Source organism: Melozone crissalis, unplaced genomic scaffold (assembly GCF_028551555.1).
Source record: "Melozone crissalis strain CALT ecotype California unplaced genomic scaffold, PUWL_Pcris_2 ptg000016l_1, whole genome shotgun sequence".
Classification (NCBI taxonomy): domain Eukaryota; kingdom Metazoa; phylum Chordata; class Aves; order Passeriformes; family Passerellidae; genus Melozone; species Melozone crissalis.
This window is the reverse complement of record NW_026535794.1, coordinates 48,331,081-48,349,716: the sequence shown is the minus strand read 5'-3', so window position 1 is coordinate 48,349,716 and position 18,636 is coordinate 48,331,081. Positions and strand designations below refer to the sequence as shown.

Sequence of the window (18,636 nt, the reverse complement as noted above, 5' to 3'; positions counted from 1 at the left end):
TATCACTTAAAAACTGTGTTTTAAATTTCATGTTACTGAGAACATGTGTGGTAAAACCCAAATTAAAAAAATTCTTTATTTCCATTTTTTATTGTTTTGATTTTGAATGGGATTTTTTGACGTAAAAATGAAAGCTGACCTCTAAAAATACACTCATTCTTACCAAATTTCATCATTGGTGAAATTCAGCACCAATGTCCTGAGTAAGTGTCTGTTGGCTTAATGTGGAGTGTGCAGCAGAAAAGTATCAACTGGATTGTTGCACTATAAAATTATTAAGCAGTAAGAATTTGATTTCAAGTAAGAGGTTTGCACTCAGTGTCAAGTTCTACTATGCAGGAAGAAGTCAACAATACCCACACCATCTCCTGAGAGAAAGAAAACTGAAATCAGTTCAAATCCCCTCACAAATGTGCTTGTGTCCATTGGCTTCAAGGAGGTAAATAGTATTAGGAAGTAAAGCAAAAGTAGTAAGTGGTCTTTGAATTGGAACACAAATGGTCTCTGAGGGTCTCGTACAAGATACACTACAGAAAAATTAACTACTTTATAGAATCCAGTAGTCCATAGATTGGGCAGCATAAAAACAATCTCTCCTGGATTTCTGCCCATTGTGTGGTTAATGGCTTATGGAACTCTGAATCCTTATTGTCTAACTACAGCTATATACTAGATTTCAAAAAGTTTGTGGTTTAATCTTCAGCATTTTTTGGTTATAGTTTTTATTTTTTAGAGTGATTTGATCTGTGGCACACATCGCATGTTATGCCACTTTAAATGCTTCTAGTTACCAAATTTTTCAGCTTGTATTTTATTCATGTGGTACTTGTTGTTTATGGACCAAATTAAGTTTAAAAGCAAAGACAAGTTTAAGTCAATATAAACCCATGTATGCAGTTGCTGTATTAATGAAAGGTATTCTAAATGGACAGGCTCACATATGCCTCTGAAGATCAGAACACAGGAAAATTAACAGTCATTACCCTTGTGGTTTATTTTGTGGTGATGTTATTTAGGTCTAATTGTTTAACTTACTCCACTGCAAAAGGTATTTAAATGAAAGCATTTTATTTTCTGTTGGAACAGACAGGGAACATTAATATTTTTTATAATCTTTCCTTTTAGCTGCACTAAGACTAAAGCAAGAGTGCCCTCCTCACCCTTCAGATGCGTTTACACTGTTATTTTGTAACTGTGGGATGACCCAAACTGTAGCAGACTGGTCTGGATTACAAATAACTGTTTGGGAGGGAAACTACTAAAGGCAACGCTGCTGTTGAAAGAACTGTCTAGCAAATTATACCCTGTAATAAGTCCTGACCGACGGCATAAGTTTTCAAACCACACAGCAGGCTTGTAAACTGGACATATGAGCAGAGTTTACTGCCTTTTTCTTTTTTATTATTTTATTTTTGTAAGTGTCTGCATTTTGAGGGATTTAATGTTTTTTTTTCTTTTTAGCTGATGTAATGTGTCATCAAACATGCATTGATCGATCTACCTGTCTAATGTATTTATCAGCATTTCTGTCTGTGGGGAGAAATACTCTTGAGTTTGGGCATTGCACAAAGACTCAGCCTGTAAGAGTTTCCAGCAGCTTCACGTGTTGATGAGCTCTTAGTACTCCCTGCAGTCTTTCATGTTAGCAGCCTAGACATTCTTCAGCTCCTGAGGGTGTGAGCAGGTGAGGTTTTTCCAAGTCTGGTTTTGCAAAGGGAGTGGTAAAGCAGGGACATCTGTGCTATGCTGTACATTCCCTTCTGCTTTTGTACTGTACATCACTGGCTGATGAGTGCATATTTAACAGAACTGGGGATTTGATGAAAGGAGCAAACATACAGAGGCACAGCAGCCTGAGCCTACCATGGTGCTTCTGCTTTCCTTTCTCATCTCACTTCAAGCTACTGAATCTGCTCCCTCACATCAGGGTCTGCCACTCGCTGCTGTGTCAGCACACTAAGCAAACAGACAAACTACTTCCTCAAAGGAAAGAAAAGAAACTTTTTTTTTCATTCAGCACCCTAGGCTGTCAAAGAAAGGCAGCTGGAATCAGTCAGTTGTCCTCTTATGGTCTGTTCTTGTTTTTGCTTCGACTCTGCACTACTGCTAGTAAGAGGTCTCACACAAGATGCTCACTGAACAGATAAATCAAATTGAAGGCCTCCTTGCCATTGCTCCCAACCTGGGCTCAGCACCCTCAGCAACATTGCCTCGTGGGCTGTGCAGCTGACAAGGTCACCAAAATGCTTCAGAACATAAAACTTTTCTCTGTGTCCATAGATGAACCTACACTGCTCTCTCAGTGCCCATAGGTGAAACTACACAGATGATTACACTGGCATTATAAAAGGGCAGGGGGCAGGTATTAGAGGAGGAATGAGGAGCCAGGAATTTCGGGGTGGGGCAGAAACTTCTTTCATAGCCCATGTTTAGAAGACAACATATTTTATAAAGATGAATTTAGGGTATATCTTCACTATGGAGTTATCTTGGCCACTTTGGTGCAGTTCCTGTAGAGCCAGCCTTGTTTGAATGGTGCTATGAGTCACCCATACAGATGAGACAAATCTAATGTCTTAGTGCTGCTAAAAGATGGCCCAGCTCCCTGCCTCCTCCCATTTCTTGTGTGTTAACCCCTGTTCTTTAACCCAGTCCTGCTTTTTTTTCCCAGGAGCTGGTTCCAGGAGTTGGTTCCAGTGTCTGTGTGCCTCACAAAGCCAATCCAGCCTGTTAACTTCTTGCAAAGTACATGATTCTGTTAGAAAACTAACTCTCTAAAATTAGTTTTCTGCTCAGTTAGGGACTTGAAGAAACAAGAGAGGAACTGGTCATGAGTGGATGCAGAAAAGGCCCTTTTTTGTGGCAATAGACCCTAGGTGTGCCACTGAGCCACGACCTGAGAGCAGTGAAACTGTGAGGATGGTGGCTGTCTCTGCTCTTGTATTTCACCCTGGGGACTGGCACTGGGACTCTGGGAGAGCAGGAATGGGACATACCCTATGGGATGGTGGCTGCTGGTGTTCTGCAGGGATCCCCTCTGTGAGCTGTGCCAGCTGCCCTGGGCTGATGCAGCTGGGAACAGCCCTACATCTGTAAGGCCAGGCTGAGTGGCGCCTCTGTTCACGGTGTGCTGCAGCTGGGCTAGAAGTCGATGAATTTTGTTAATTCAAGCTTTATTCTCTATTTTCCCCGAGGGGCCAGGCAGTGCTCCTTAGAAGTGCCATCGTGCTCCGTGCAAAGTTGCTCTGAGGTTTTCTTTGCACACGGATTTCATGTTAGAGGCAGCTCTTAAGTTATAACTTGAGTGTGTAATTAAGTTTTACTGGGTAGCCTCTGGAAAACAAGACTCTATGTTTTTATATAATTTTCACTGAGGAAGAGGCCTATATTTTATTTATAGTTGGCTTTGTTTATTGTGCTACTTAGTCATTATTTCAGTGAAGCTGATGAGTATTAAAGTACAGTGATCAGATTAAGAGAAAGTAAATCCCTGGATTGCTAGTTACTTCTGTTTCATTTCGCAGGTGATGAAATGAAGTGGTAGTATAAAAAGCCAACAAGAAATCGCAGAGTTTCCTAGTTAGTTTTCCATAAGTTATATTCCTGAATATTGAAGAAAATTAGAGTGTGTTAGAGAATAGAGAGCTGTGGGGATGGTGTGTGCAAGCACAAAGCTGGAGGGGTTGGTGGTAGTGTGCGTGGGCCCTAGTGAATCTGAGAGTGCATCTTGTCAATATGAATATATTTATATCAGCAGAGATGCAATGTCTCAGAAACTGTCCACATGTATCTTGATCTTGTTGATTGAGATGGCTTATCTTGTTTTTCCTTCAGGCTCATTCTTGCTTCCACAGCACTGCTATGAGTCTTATTAACTGAAAAAGGGGGGAAAAAAGGTAGTTTTATGTTTGTTTTTATAGTTTGGGTGACCTATAAATTATAGAAAAGACTTCAAGACAAGTCATGAAAAACAAGAAATGCTGATTCTATTCTATAATTATCCATTATGTCCAATCATTTCTCAGACTGTACGTTTGTATCACCAAAGAGTGGGGTGGATGTGTGCAGGCAGCTATTTTTCTTTTCTGAGAGTTTTCAGAAGGTGATTTCCACAGCACTCCTAATGCTAAACTTTATGTTCAGAAGCCAGTCCATGCCTGGTTAAGAGGAGCTGACTGTGCAGTCCATCTGCTTGGGTGTACAGACAGTCTGAAGGGGAAGTGCATGGGTGTGCTGCTTCCACTCCCCCTCAGAATGCAATGCCCTAAAATGGGGCAGAAAATGAGCAATGCTGCTGAGTCCCAGGTATCCTAATGACTGATAAAAAATATGTTCAGGAATCAAGGTGGAAGGAGGAGTCATGTCTTCTTGCTACCCCAGCTGTGATAACATAGTTCTCTCATTCAGATCTGTATTCTGTAGTTGAGCCTAGAACTTGTATTTCAGAAAATCATGTCTGTACAGACAGCCCTTCTGATGTAGCAGAAGACTGTTAAAGTCCTGGTGTTTTTTTACTTGATGTATCAGAATAGTTGTGTGACTGGAACAAACTCTCAGCCTTCCTTAGAAGGAAAAAAAAATCTTCATAATGCCTTATAAAGCAAGAAAAAGAAAACTTAATTCACACACGTAAATACTGAAACACCAAAGAGTTTATAAAAGGAATCTATATTTATTTTTGTTAATGCTATTAATAATAATAAGGGTGATCTCATGGGAGGGAAAGGATGAAGGTCTATGCAGAATTTTCAGCATTTTTTAAATTGGCATTATTCTGATCTCTATGACTTGCCGTTTGGCTGGAATAACACACAGTTTCTGCCAAAAAAAACCCAAAAAAAACCACACACTATGCTAAGCCTAGCTGTCTTGACAGTAACCAGAACAGAATTGTTTATGCTGCTGTTGAGAAGATTGTTCTCCAGACCTCTGCTTCATTGCTGAGCAGCTTTATTGTCATACAGCCATGGCACAGGAACATGCTAGTTGATGCTGCTAAGGCAAGGTAGCAGATAGCCTGGTTAGCAGACAGTTTTAATTGTAAGAGTGTTTTAATTGCTTAATATGCAGATAGGAGAAAAAAGCACCTTGATTTAATTTTAGTTGTTAAATTCTGCCATCTTCCTATTGGAAACAATAAATGCAGCTAGATCAAGTTCACGTAAGCTTCTAAATAAATGTATATTTGTATGGGTTTTGTGTCTTGACTAAGAAGAGCCTTCTGTTGAGCACATGCAGTTGCAGGGTTGGCTGCTGTACAGCTGGAAGTCTCTGAGAGATCAATTGTGCATGCTTTAAGGACAAATTGCATTGTTCAGTGAAATTCTAGCTCTTGGCTTGTCTTACAGAGATAATACTGTATACCAGCCCAGTGGAAAACTGAAGACAGATTGGTTTGGAGTTATTCCGACTTTAGCACACTTTTTGGGACAGTTGCTCAAATACCTGCTGGTGGTTTTTTCCATCCCAGTCTGATGAGAATTTCAGCAGTGCTGTCAAAACGCTTAAGCTGCCCTTGCTCACAGTAACTTGCTCCTGTCCTGCTTCATCTGGAGAGTTACACCACTACTGTTTCTAGCAAGCTGGACTGGAAAACTGGTGTAGGTTATGAAAAGTGACAGTAGAAGCTACTTTCAATATAATATTCCTTAACCCAGTTTAGTTCCCTGATTGAGCTCACAGCATTGCCCCAGAAAACAGTTGTGAAAGCCCAACTTGCTAGATAAATGGAAAATGAATTTTCAGAAAATACGAACAATAATAAGCTAGTAGGTTTTTGCCACTATATAAAGTAGTCCTTTTCCACCCTTCTTGGCTGTGGAGTACCTGCTCCCTCTCTTGTTCAGCTCCAATGCTTATTTGACTTCTCAGTGATGCAATTCAATTTGCTAAACATCGAAAACTCAGTCAGCCAATGGAGGGAGGAAATTAATTTGTATTTTTGACAGCACAGGGTTTTAAACAGGCTCAACTATTCCTGTGAAGCTTCACCTGGAAGCATAGATTACTTAATCTGACGTTGCTGCCAAAATCAATTCTTATCCAACAGGGGTTTTAACGTAATCTTCATTTCTTAGTGCTTCTGTAATGTCGGGAGAGGGTGACTATTGTCTATGAGGCAGAAATCCAAAAAAGTGTATAAAATCAGGTAATCCTACTATACCACTGTGGAGATGGTATTGGCAGGAGAATGAGAAAGGGCTGCAGCTCTGTCTTTCAGTGCAGTTTCCATAAAGAAAGAAGGTGGAGTAGGATTTTTTTCTGGAGTGGCTTTTTTTGTTGGTTTACTTTTCTCCTGCTTTTTCTATTTTGGGTTTGTTTCCCCATCAGTCTTCAGGCTTGGATTACACCCTCCCTCTCAGCACACACAAGTACAGTTTTTCTTACATCTTTTACATATGCAAAGCACACACTGTGGGCTTTAGATAAAATCACAGAATCGTCTCACTTGGAAGGGACCCAGAAGGATCATTGAGTCCAACTCTGGAGTGAATGGCCCTACAGGAATTGAACCCACTGCCTCTGTGTTATTAACATTGTGCTTTAACCAACTGAGCCAGTCTCAAGGTCATCTGAAGGTGGAACTGTCAAAGATCACATTTTGGAGGGAAGAGAGGGAGAGTTGCTGGTTCCTTCATCCTAAGTGCTATTTCTCCAGGCTTGATTTTTTTTTTCCTTTGCCTGTATTTGGGAATATTAGAATTTAAACAACCTCTTTTAAATGGTGATGTCAACACCCTGTTGACAGGAAGAGGGATGAGGAGAGGAAACTGTTTTACTGGGTCTTGTTTGGTAACCTCTTTTGTAAAATGTTAAGAAGAGTCACTCCAGCAGTAGATTTATATTTCCAAATATTCTTCAGAGTATGAAGGTGGGCAAAACTATTTTTTTTAGTTTTTGTTCACTCCAGACAAAACTGTAGTATATGAAAAACCAAGAAAAATAAGGGGAGAAGCTTAAAATTTCCACTTCCGCAACTTTCCAGGATGCTTTTGTCTGTTGGACTATGTATAGCTGTGGGACGTTGTGGCTGTGATGAGTCTGAAGGCTGCTGTGTAACTTAATAGTAATAATAATTTTGTAGATTATTCCGGGTCAAAGTGTTCCCAGATGTCATATGCTTGTGATAGCCACACCTGTTACAAAGAGAAGCCAGAAATTTGTACTCTTGGATTTTTCTTTACACTGCTTATTATCTAGAATGTGCATTATCCTTGTGTTTGCCTGAAGAGCAATAGCCAAATGGTGCTTTAATGTGGTTGGCAGGTCATTCATCCATCATCTCATCAGTGTTTCTGTAGAGGAGGAAGTTTTTGTGAACATCTTCCACCCTTGGTAGCAGTGGCCCTGTCTGGGGCCATACGGCATTAAAAACTTTTATCCTCAGTGGTACTCTTACACAATTCTGCTCATGTTCAAACAGTGCAGGATCTGAAACAATTGCTGTGCTGAAGTAGTGTGACTGCTTTAGGTCTTGGTATCATTAACTACAGTGGCTCCACACTGGCTTCCATAATGGGACATTTTAGTTTTTTCCCCCAGTTCAAACAAGCCCTTCCTGTGCACTGTGTGTTGCTCCAGCTGGGGTTTAGATTTGGGGTATCTTTAGTCTTTGTACAGCAGTTTTGGCACATGAACAGATAGGTGTTGATCTAGTCAGGTCCCTGCTAAGCTGGTCTCTGCTGGAAGCTGTTCAAGGTGTAACCTGCAGTATTTGAGAAGGCAGTAAGTCTGTTTGCTTGAGAAAGTCCTAAGAGAACTCACTGCTGCTCCTTGAGATTCATTTGGAAGTGCATCACAAAGTTCCTTTGAGGCCAGACAGGAAATATATTACAGTAGAGAAATGTCTAACCTGGTAACTTGCCTTTCATGTTATTTTGCATTAAGTTGACATCTATTTTGAATTTCCTGCCTGTGTAAAAATCGCTGGGTTTGTCTTTCACCACTATAGAATCCCATCCTTTCACAATTGCTATTTAATTTGCCCTTATAACATTTGCTTTTTGGCTGTGGTTTTGTTTCCATCTGTGCAAGTGCAATTGAGGGATGCTTTCTTTAGGAAACAAAAAAGAAAAAACAAAGTAAAAAAAGATAAATATAAGTATTGAGCTAATTACAGTGTCTAGATCAGTCAGGCTTTCAGCAGTTTTGACCCTACCTTGGTAACTCACCAAGAAGGGCTCTGCAGAGATGTTTGGTTGCTACCACAGAGTCAGCCCTCTGGAGAAAAAAAGTTATGTATATATAGAAAGAGGAAAGCTGATGGAGGTGGCAGACTGTACTTAGTTTCTTTCCAGGCTGACTTGCTGGGAGAATCAGCTTGGCTTCTCCTTGGTGACTTTTGCATGGTCTGTGGGTAAATATGAGAGGAACTCCTGCTCATGCCAGTTCCTTCTCTGTTATGTTTTGGTTTGATGATAGATGAAAGCAGCATGTGTTGCTTTAGAGAACAGCCTCCATCCACATCTTCAGTGGTAAAAGTCAATCTATAATCATGTGTTGCTGCAACATTTGATGTCCTAGATGGATTGCTGCTCTAGTCACATCAAAGCAAGAAAAATCAGTGAAAATTGTTTGGTTTAATACAATGGCTATCTTTCCTCTGCAGTCAAAATTTTCTCTTTGTATTGCTTCACCAGAAATGTCTTATATAATTCAATTATTTCTGCACATTTTCCTAAATTTATATTTTCTTTTACTTTGCATACTTTTTGACCTCAGGTTAACTGATTGCTGATTAACTCAGGATGGATAAGAGTTCTGCAAATGCTAAGAGAGTCTAAATGTTTTGTTTTAGGACTCAGATGTTTGTTCTGCAATCCCTGTCTCAGTCATGGAGAAAATGCCATGATTAGAGCCTGTTGTGAGAAATCTCTGGCAAAACAGAATCTGTCCTTTGAAGTGCTACCAGTTTGCAAACACCACACTTCTTTCTCTATCAGAAAAACAGAGCCCTAATTTCAAGGTTTTTTGCTGCTTAGCCAAAGTCAGCACCTGGAAGAAAGCAGCTATTTTAAAAACTGGCCTGGGAAGAGTGGCATGAAGTTTGGCTGACATGCTGCAGAAAGTTGCATGGGTCCATGCACATTTGGGAGATGACAAAAGCCATTTGTTGTGGCAATTGTTCTTGGTGGTTTAGCAGAATCTGACACAGCATGGAAGCACTTAGTTTGCAGAAGCACAGGAGTGACGTTCTGCTGAAGTTTGGATCTCCTACTATGGAAACTGTTTTGAATTTTACTGCTCATAAAAGCATGTTGAGGGTATTTTCCCCCGCTTGTTAATGCTGTGTGATCATCAGGATGTTTTTTGTTTACTCATTATTACTGGCTACACAGATAGATGTTGTATCATAAAAGAAGCAAGGGGCATGAAATCCAAGGAGAAAATCTTGTCACTTCTCTGATTTGAGTTAGGCTGTAGCCCAGTCTGTGTTTGGATACAGGGTAAACTGTGGCAGCACTATCTTCAGGCATGAGTATTGCAGCTCACAGCTGGCAGAGGACTTCAAACCACTGCTCCTGTGGTTTCTCCACTGACATTCACACAAGCCAGCCCAAAAGCTGCCCTCGTTGAGACTGGTTCCTCTTGAAAAGCTGGGAGGAATTACTGCTTTACCAAAAGGGAAAAAACCCTACAAAACTGTAGCTGCATTCTGGGAGAGAATTAGAGAATTGAATGAGTGATTGGAGAGCTTGTAGTCCTAGAGCTCTTCTGAGCTGAATGGCACTGCTGTGCAGCTTGCTGAGGGAAAAGTGCACCTGGGGAGAAGGTGCAGAAAGGAAAGAGGAGCCTCTTTTTTTTCCTTTTTAACACTAGTCTGCTCAGTATGGAACTGCAGTTAAGCCTCTGAAATAAAACTGTGAATTAGATTTAGGAGGCACAAGAAATGGTTAAGTAAGGAATGGATTGTTTTTTGGTTTTTTTTGTTTTTTTTTTTATTTCTTTCTAGCTCTGTTATTTTTTATATGTTGAAGTGGTGTTTTAAAAAGAGAGTATCTATCTTTTGTGGCATTTTTACCATTTACTATCCTAGCTACACACCTTTCAGCAATGCTGACTCTGACATCAGTATTAGTGGTGGAAACTATAATTAAATAAAAGAGTTCTCTGGGCGATCGGTTACATGTTGTTAAAACAGTATAGAAGATGCTTAATGTGTAAACCTTTATTCTTTTGTATCAAAGGCTTTTTACGCAAATGTTTTACTAAATGAGAATGTCTAGATATGTTTTTTTTCCCCAACAGAAGTTAACACAAGTATTCTGAACAAATATTTGAAATTTATTTGGAGTGTTCATTACCAGTTACTAAACTGCTTCTGTTCACAGCAAATTGTTAGTAATTTACTGCCTGTTGTTGTATGCATGTCTGCAAATTTTATGGCTCAGGTATGGGGGGTTGTGTGCATTAAATAGAGTACAGATGCTTTAAAGTGTTTTTCCTCACCTGCAAGTTTTAATTTTGCAGACGATATCAGAAATTGCAGAAGATAATGAAGCCCTGGTAAGAACTTGATTAGATCATCACCTTGCATACTACCTCTTCTTTTGCATGACTGAGTTCAGGCCCTTGTGCTAATCTTTATATGTAAATACAACTGTGCATATGCATCAGCAAGTCTTCAATCTTCTCTGTTTTCTGCTCTTTGATGCCTGTTAAAATTTTCTGATGAAGCATTTTCATTGCTTTGCCTATGGAATGAGTGCTTTATTTCTGTGACTTCAGCAGGGGCTTTAACTGTTTCTGAAGTAAAGCTTTTCTTTTCTTTTCTAATCTCAGCAAAAAAATAATTTCCCCAACTTTCCCAATTCCCCTCTTGAATTTCATTGGCTTATGTGATTGATAGTTGGCAATTTTAATGGTCAATGTTAGTGAGATGAAAAATAAGGTCATTGTCCCAGACAATGGGACAATGACATTGTCTTTATTTGCTGATCCCAGGTAATGCTAGTTGTTGCAGATAGCTGTATAAAAGAAAGCTGTAAAATTGTAAGTGGCATCATATCAGAATTTCCCTGGCTGTTTCCCTGATGATTTTGAACAGAAGGCTTCTGTTTGCTCAGAGTTAAGCACAGGCTTTGATAAATTTGAATCCCAAGAGATGTTATAATATCTTGACTGGTTTGCAAATTTGACATGTCAAGTATAGCTAAAACCCAAGGAAGCACGAGAATAATGAATTAAGCATATGTCTGTCATTCTGAGAGCTTGATGTGATTTTTCATGGAAGAAATGCAGCTCCCCATCCAAACCTGTGCTAAATCATACTTTCACAAATCTGCTGTAAACCAAGTTCTGAAACATTTATTTTTAAATCATTGCCTAATAAATAAATTATATAGTAAGAATAAATTTGGCAGGAAATTTAAATCCTTCTGCTAAGTTCAGTTTCTTAACCTAATACAAAGTAACTTGTTTCATAATAGAAAAGTTTAGATTATGAGGAAAATTGTTAAAGTGCCATGAAGCTTATGGAATTCTTGGCAGCATGACCTGTAGGCTCTGCTGCCTTTTAGCAGGATTGTGAAAGGCTGGACAATTGGGTAGAGAGAAATCTAATGAGGTTCAAGTAAGTGAAGTGTATGGTCCTGCACCTGAGGAGGAGTAACCCCAAGCACCAGTAGATGTTGGGGACTGACCAAGCAGAGAGCAGCTCTGGAGAGAAGGATTTGGGAGTCCTGGAGGATGATGACAAGTTTACCATGAGCAGCTGGCTGTGCCCTTGGGGCCAGGAGGGCCAATGATATCCTGAGGAGACTGAGGCCAGCAGGTCGAGGGAGCAGGTCCTCCCCCTCTGCTCTGCTCTAGTGCAGCCACATCTGCAGTGCTGTGTCCAGCTCTGCCCCCCTCAGTACCAGAAAGGCATGAAGCTCCTGGGACAGGTCCACTGGAGGGCTGAGAAGATAATTAGGGCTCTGGAACATCTCTCTTAAGGGGAGAGACTGCAGGAGCTGGGCCTGTTTAGTGTGGAGAAGACTGATAGGGGATCTCATGAATGCAGATAAATATCTCAAAGGCAGGTGCCAAGAGGATGGTGCCAGACTCTTTCCCATGGATCCCAGCAACGGGACAAGAAGCAGTGGCTGTGAGCTAGAACACAAGAAGTTCACCTCAACATGATGAAGAACTTTACATTGAGGGCAGCAGAACACTGAACAGGCTGCCCAGGGAGTTCATGGAGTCTCCCTCTCAGGAGACATTCCAAACCTACCTGGATGAGTTCCTGAGTAACCTGCTCCAGGTGGCCCTGCCTTGGCAGGTTGGACCAGATGATTTTCAGAAATACCTTCCAACCCTAAAAATTCTGTGATTCTGTGATCACTTCTGCTGAGACAAGGTATCTCCTGTCCTTTTAGTTGGCATTTTCTCACTGCTGTGAAAATAGTTCTTTGTGGAAGGATAGTTATAGTCTTTCAGCACCTCTGTTTCCAAATTCTATTACACTGTAGACTTCTATGGATCAAGTTAGTCCTCAGGACAGTACTGAAACGCTGACTTACAGTTACATTACATCCTTGTTTTAGGACCTGATCTGACTGATGACCTGAATAATTTTTTTATGCAGTTTAGCTTTGTTTACTCATGAGGACAAGGTTTTACCCACTTGATCCTTACTAAGATTCTTAAGAGGATCCTTATTGGTCAATGTAGATGTATCACATCAGTTAATACAGTAGTAAAGAATGTGTGTGACTAAAGTTTATTCTAACTTTGGGAGTTAAATCCTGCCAATGGGAAATTCAGTTTGCATGGAGGTACTCAGATATTAATATTTTGATTTTCTCAAGATTAATATTTTGATTTCCAGCATTAGTATGTAAGATAATACAATTAAGTAACACAAATTATTGAATTTGGGACTTGTACTGAAAAAGATACCGAGCCATTGTTGAGGATGTGAAACCAATAGTTCTGGAAGCTGACTTGCTCATATGTTTTGAAGGTAAAGTGCTTACAGTAGTGTTCCATGAGTGCAGTTATCCAACATCCTGACTATTTTTCCCCCATGTATTCGTGGGAAAAGATCTACTGAAATGAGAACAATAAAATACCCCACAGAGCTTGATATCATGAACTAAACAAAAACATTTCTCAGCATCCACTTCCTGTCTTCTTGACTAAAGATACTTAAAGGAACCAAGTGCTAATTAAAAAAAAAAAAAGTTACTTCGGATGTACAGGATGACATAATAAATTTTTAAAAATACCATGAAACATCTCTATTAATTGACTTCTGCATTGCAGTGCTAAATTGTAGTCAAACCAAACTGATTGTAGTGGTGTTTTTCCAGCATAGTGATGCCTGAACTTTTAGGAAGAGTAGTCTGTTCAAGGAAATTGCCATGAAATGAACAAAACCAGGAATTTAAAAAATGGGGAAGAAGGAAAAAAAGGTAATTCTAATCACATCTTCAGTGTGTAATAGTTCCTCTGGGCCAGTTTCCCATGCTTAATGTACCTTTAAGTGGATTTAGTCATACTCCATAGTAAGAGTATCTATACTTGGATTTATTCAAGAATATTTACAGTTATGTTTAAAATTCACACCTTGTTTTTCTTTAATGAAAATTAATTTTCAGACATAGTGAAACCCTGATACTAGTGTTACAAAGCTATTTCTTTTTCTTGGAATGCAAGGGATTTGAAATCAGTAAGGCTGACCCCTTTTAATGATGCAGTGAAACTGTACCACAAAGAAATATTTCGGTAGTGCTTAGCCAGCACAATGAAAAAGGCAAAAATCTGTGTCAGTTGCTCTGTAGCAGTTAAGTGTATTTTCTGTAATCATCTAGAAAAATAGGGGCAGCTACTACACAGATTGTTCCATCATTTTCATCTGTACTAAGTACCAAGTAGGTGTGAATTGCTCCTGCTTTGATTTTGCAGTGGCTTAGTTTTGCCCTTGGAAAGGTTGCTTGAAGAAAGAGGGCAGTGTCGAAGCAGTGAAGAGGAGCAATATAAAGTTCACACTGTGCTGGCAAAGCATCCTGCTACATCATCAGTCTACGTTTTAGACTTAGTTAGATTCTGGCCCCCATGGCTTTTCCAGAGCTCTTGTCTTCTGATGATTAGATATATTCTGTTCCCCTGTTTAAATTTATTCATGGCCATTTATCCTTGACAGCTCCAATTTAAAAAGCTGTTCTTACTCTTTGATGTTGACCTCAGTGATGTCAGGGCTTTCAGCTGCCCAGTATTGGGCTGCGAGCCCAGATAAGGGACTTAGTTAACCACTCCTACATTTAGTGGTAGGCTGCTACTCTCCTGTTACCTCCTGTCCAATTAAATTGTTTCTTTGCTGCTTTCCCTTGCAAAATTAGAGCTCAGCTTTGGTTCTGTTTTTCCCATGAAAGTGGTTTGTGTAAAGGTGTGCATTCTTTGGCTTCTAGTCCCGGTGGGCTGGTGGCTCTGTTGCTGGTTGCAACAGAGAAGCAGCAATTAATTTCCAGATTCCACTACACAAAGGTACTTTTCATATAAAACATGAGCTTGGTAAAAGCTTGTATTCCTTTGTTTGTTACCTGATGACAGTTGAGCCTGGCTAATTATTTTGATTTGCATAATCATTTGAGCAGCCAAGTATTTTTCCCTCCGTAACAGTGATAAAATGTCCATTTTGTTATGTGTGTAAAACATGGACTGAGATTTTTAAAATTTCTTTTTTAAAAACATCTGGAGGATTTAGGTGCAAAATTGCCATTAATTTATTTTGATAATCCAAGTTGCTCTAGGCATCTTTCAAAATAAGCACACAGGATAAAAAGATGGTTTAGCCTGTAGAAATGATACTAGGAAGGCATGTGAGAGACAGGTGTGGTAATCAGGATCACAGGCACATTCCTATCATTTTTATTTTCAGGAAAAAAAAACTAGTATCAGAATGTGTGGAATGGTTTGGGTTTGGTTTTTTTCCTTCACAGTTTCCTAAGGTAAGAATATAGAGAATTCTTAGGAATTTAAATTAACAGGTTTGATCTGGCATTTCTCTAAAGCCTAGAGATGCAGAAAGCAGCTGCTGCCCTCATCTTCAGGCAGGTTTGTCAGAGAGGTTGAGGACCCACAGGCTGTATTAGAGCATGGCCATCCACTGGAATGGCTCATGCTGGGACAGCTGATGGCATTGCAAACCTCAGCTTTCTGCTGCCTAGCAGGCTTTTGCCAGGACCTGCTGTGGGTGCTGCATGTCCAGCTCTCACAATGGGGGTTAGAAGAGGAGAGTCAGTAAAGAACAGTGAAATTTCATCTTGTCCCAGTGTAAGGCATCCAAGAGCCAGAGCAGTATTCGGGAGGGCTTGTAGAAGTAGCTTGCCTGAGAGCAAAGGTTATTAAGATGTCAGCGTTAATGAGATATGAAATTGCAATTACACAGTGCATCTTTCTGATCATTTTTCCCCTCTTGCTGCATTAGAAAGCATCTTCATTAGGAATTGTCCTCAAACTATTAGGTAATTTAGCCAGAGCAGTAAGGGTTTGATAGTTACAGAACTGTTGTGCCTTGTGCTATGGATTATTCTAAAATTATTTTATGAAGAAAGAGGCCCCATTATTTTTTGGACTTTTTGTATGATCAAAACCCTTACAGAGGCCTTGAGTTAAACAGCTCCTACCTTTTTTTTTAAAGATTGCTAATTTTATAAACCAGCTTTGATTACCTTGAAATTTCTAGCCTCTGTCTGCTGCTCTTAATAGTGTGAGTGTGTCTGTGTGTGTGTGTTTGGAAGCGAATTACTTGAAAGTCTATTTCTACCTATCTGCTTGTGTTTAACCACTTAACAATGAATCAACACCCTTCCCCTCCCCCTGCAGATGCTTTAATCCTTATCTTGCCCTAGTTACCCTGCAGATTGCTTTCATCTTTAGCTGTGCTGCTCCTAATGCTTATCCCTTAAGCCTGGCTTTTGACTTTTGCAATGGCACTTGGTGTATCCGTGCGTGGGCAGGTGCATGCGTACAGCCATATATTTTAGAAGGACACAGTGTCTATGTGTGGTGCTGCATAATAATAGAGCTGAAGTATTTCTTGCTGCTTGATTAGTCCCAGTGTTGCACTTCTTCTGTCATTAATTATTCGAAGCAGAGTCACCGGAGTGACATCTGATGAGGTGTCTGAACATCTTAAGTTGAAAAGAGCTTTCACCTTCTGGATCCCAAATGGTTGTATCACTGTCAGTTCCGCTAAAACTAGGTTTGTACATTCAAACCAGAATTGTCAGCTCCATTAGCCCAGTTTATTCCCCAGAGCTGTGGAAGAGCATGGATTAATCAGTATTAATCTGGTAGGATTGATCAATAGTTTTGATGAAAAGACCTAATGAGACTGGTGAATCCAGGTTAATTTGACCCCTTTACACTCCAGCCACTGCTGTTCTGAAGATGAATATCCATGCCCAAGTTTAATGCAGTTTAAGTAAGCCCTCTAAACTTTACCTTTTCTTGATGGGGATTAGTTTTCATGCACTATTTGTTTATTGAAGAGCATTCATATACTAAATACAGGTTAACTGACAAAATTTTGAAACAATTGATGAGAAAATTTATCTTTGCCAGATATGTGCTTAGTTTAACACTGGGAGAGATTTTTGTCTACTTTTCAACCTATATGGCCTACCTTTTAAATTAAATATTTGAAACTTATTTAGTTTTAATTAATAATAATAATATTAATATTTATAATATTAGTATTCCCTGTATTAGTAGAAGTATTGTGTCATGAAAATGCATTAGGATTTGCTACAAGCTTTTAGAAGAAAGCCTTTCCTGGGGTTGCTGTTTTATTTGTGGGTTCATAAATAACTATATTATACAAAAGGAATTAATTGGGGAATGTGACAGGACCAGAGCTGATTAAATTTCCTTCAGAGTCTTACTGTCATCCTAATATGAAATCCTTGGTTATTTGGAATGCTAATGGTGACATTTTAAATCTAATGTGTTTCTTGAATGATTTGCAATATTAAAGAAACCCCAAACAAACAAACCAGCCACGACAAGAAGAAAAGGCAACAGAGCATCCTCTGCCCCTCAAAACTAAACCCAGAACTTCTAGACCATTTTTTTTCTGAAGAAAGTATTCCCTGTCAGGTTACAGTGGATTTTTAGAGACATAATTTTTCTTGTTTGCTCTTTGGTGTAGGTTTTCCATTTTGTTCTAAGTAATCAGAGCCACTGTGCATACCTGTATTTACTGAAGGGAAAGTGTTTTGGTGTTTTTTGGGCTTTACTCACAAAATGCCACTCAGGAATGGCAGGGGTATTTTTGGTGGAGGGAATCTCAAGAGTTTTGGCAAAATGTCCTTTCTTAAATGAAGAGGCCATTAAAGGCTGCATTTTGCCATCAGATATCCGTAAGTGGCTGATTAAACCAAATCCAGCTACAGGAATTGCTTCATTGGAGCTGATTTGTCTGCCTTATTCCTCTGTACTGCTGTAAATGTCTTCCATCTGAGTGGATGTTCCCTTTTTTGTGTTGGGTTCATGCAGGACAGTCGGATAAACCACAGATCAAAGAACACCAATTAATTACATTGATTAACTATGGCTCTACTATTGGACTCAGGTTTTCAATATGCCCAGTTTTGCAGTTTCAATCTGACAGAGGTTTTTTTAATTCTTTTTATTAGGTGTAAGCTGCTGTATTAAAATCACTGGGACTTTTCATACTGTTTGATTGTATAATTTTGATTTTTAATAGTTTACTGGCAGAGTACCTTGCAGGCAGTTTGACATGCCCTGGAAGGTAATTCCCTTTCAGCATCTCTGCACTTCTGTTTGTACTGAGTAGTTACTTCATGGATGGGCTTCACTGAAATCCTTGTGGCTGCTGACTGTTTAGTGCCCTGAATATGTATAGAAATGAAGCTAATCTTTAAAAATTGTGGTTTAACATGAAAAGTTCCCATGCATCTAGTCATATTATCCCTGATGAGCTTAAACTCGTTTTGAATTTACTTGAGTTCATTCAAAGATGTGTTGAATTTCAAATTTACAGGTGTAAAATGCAGGGTAGTGGCCTGCAAAACCTAAATAATTTGAACTGCACACTTTGCAATTTGGTTGCTCATAGATAGAGTAAAAGGGATGCATCTCCAGGTTTAAAGAAAGAAATCAAGGCATTGACTGTTAGAAAACTGTTCAAAATATATAATCTCTTCTGGTGCATTTTTAAAATATATTTGCTTCATTGTAAGAGAAGGAATAAACAATGCTGTAACTTCCCACCAATTTGCTTGATGCAGAGGTACCAAAATGCGACACCTCTACATGGCCTTCAATTAGGAGGATTTCATAAGTGCTAAGGAAAAAGTTCACGTCTTTCCTCTGTTAGATCTAAATCTCTGAATTTATGAGAGAAGTTTAATTTGGACTGATTTTTTTTTTTTTTTTTGAGCATTGCATGCAGTGTTCTCCTAGAGATTACTTCTTCTCTTACAACTGCTTTCCTCCAGTAGACTATTCTTGTTATCCATGCTAAATGGTGTAGGAGACTACCTATAGCACGGCCTCTCTTGCTCTTCTGCTACCTCTTAGTCCATAATTGGCTTCATTTTCCTGCCTTTCTGAAAGCTTCCTGCTGCTTTATTCCCTCGGTCGTTGCCCTGCTGCATTACTGGTAAATGTGTCATGACTCCTGTC

General features: G+C 39.5%; 1 protein-coding gene across 2 annotated transcripts in view; it reads left to right on the top strand.

Annotated features, from left to right (window-relative positions):
• Positions 1-18,636, top strand: part of ELMO1 (engulfment and cell motility 1) — a 301,790-nt gene that overhangs the window by 84,950 nt on the left and 198,204 nt on the right. For both annotated transcript variants that reach the window (XM_054273352.1, XM_054273353.1), the window contains one exon: positions 10,471-10,506. In XM_054273352.1, the coding sequence (XP_054129327.1) occupies positions 10,471-10,506 (36 nt within the window). The remainder of the gene's footprint in view (positions 1-10,470; positions 10,507-18,636) is intronic.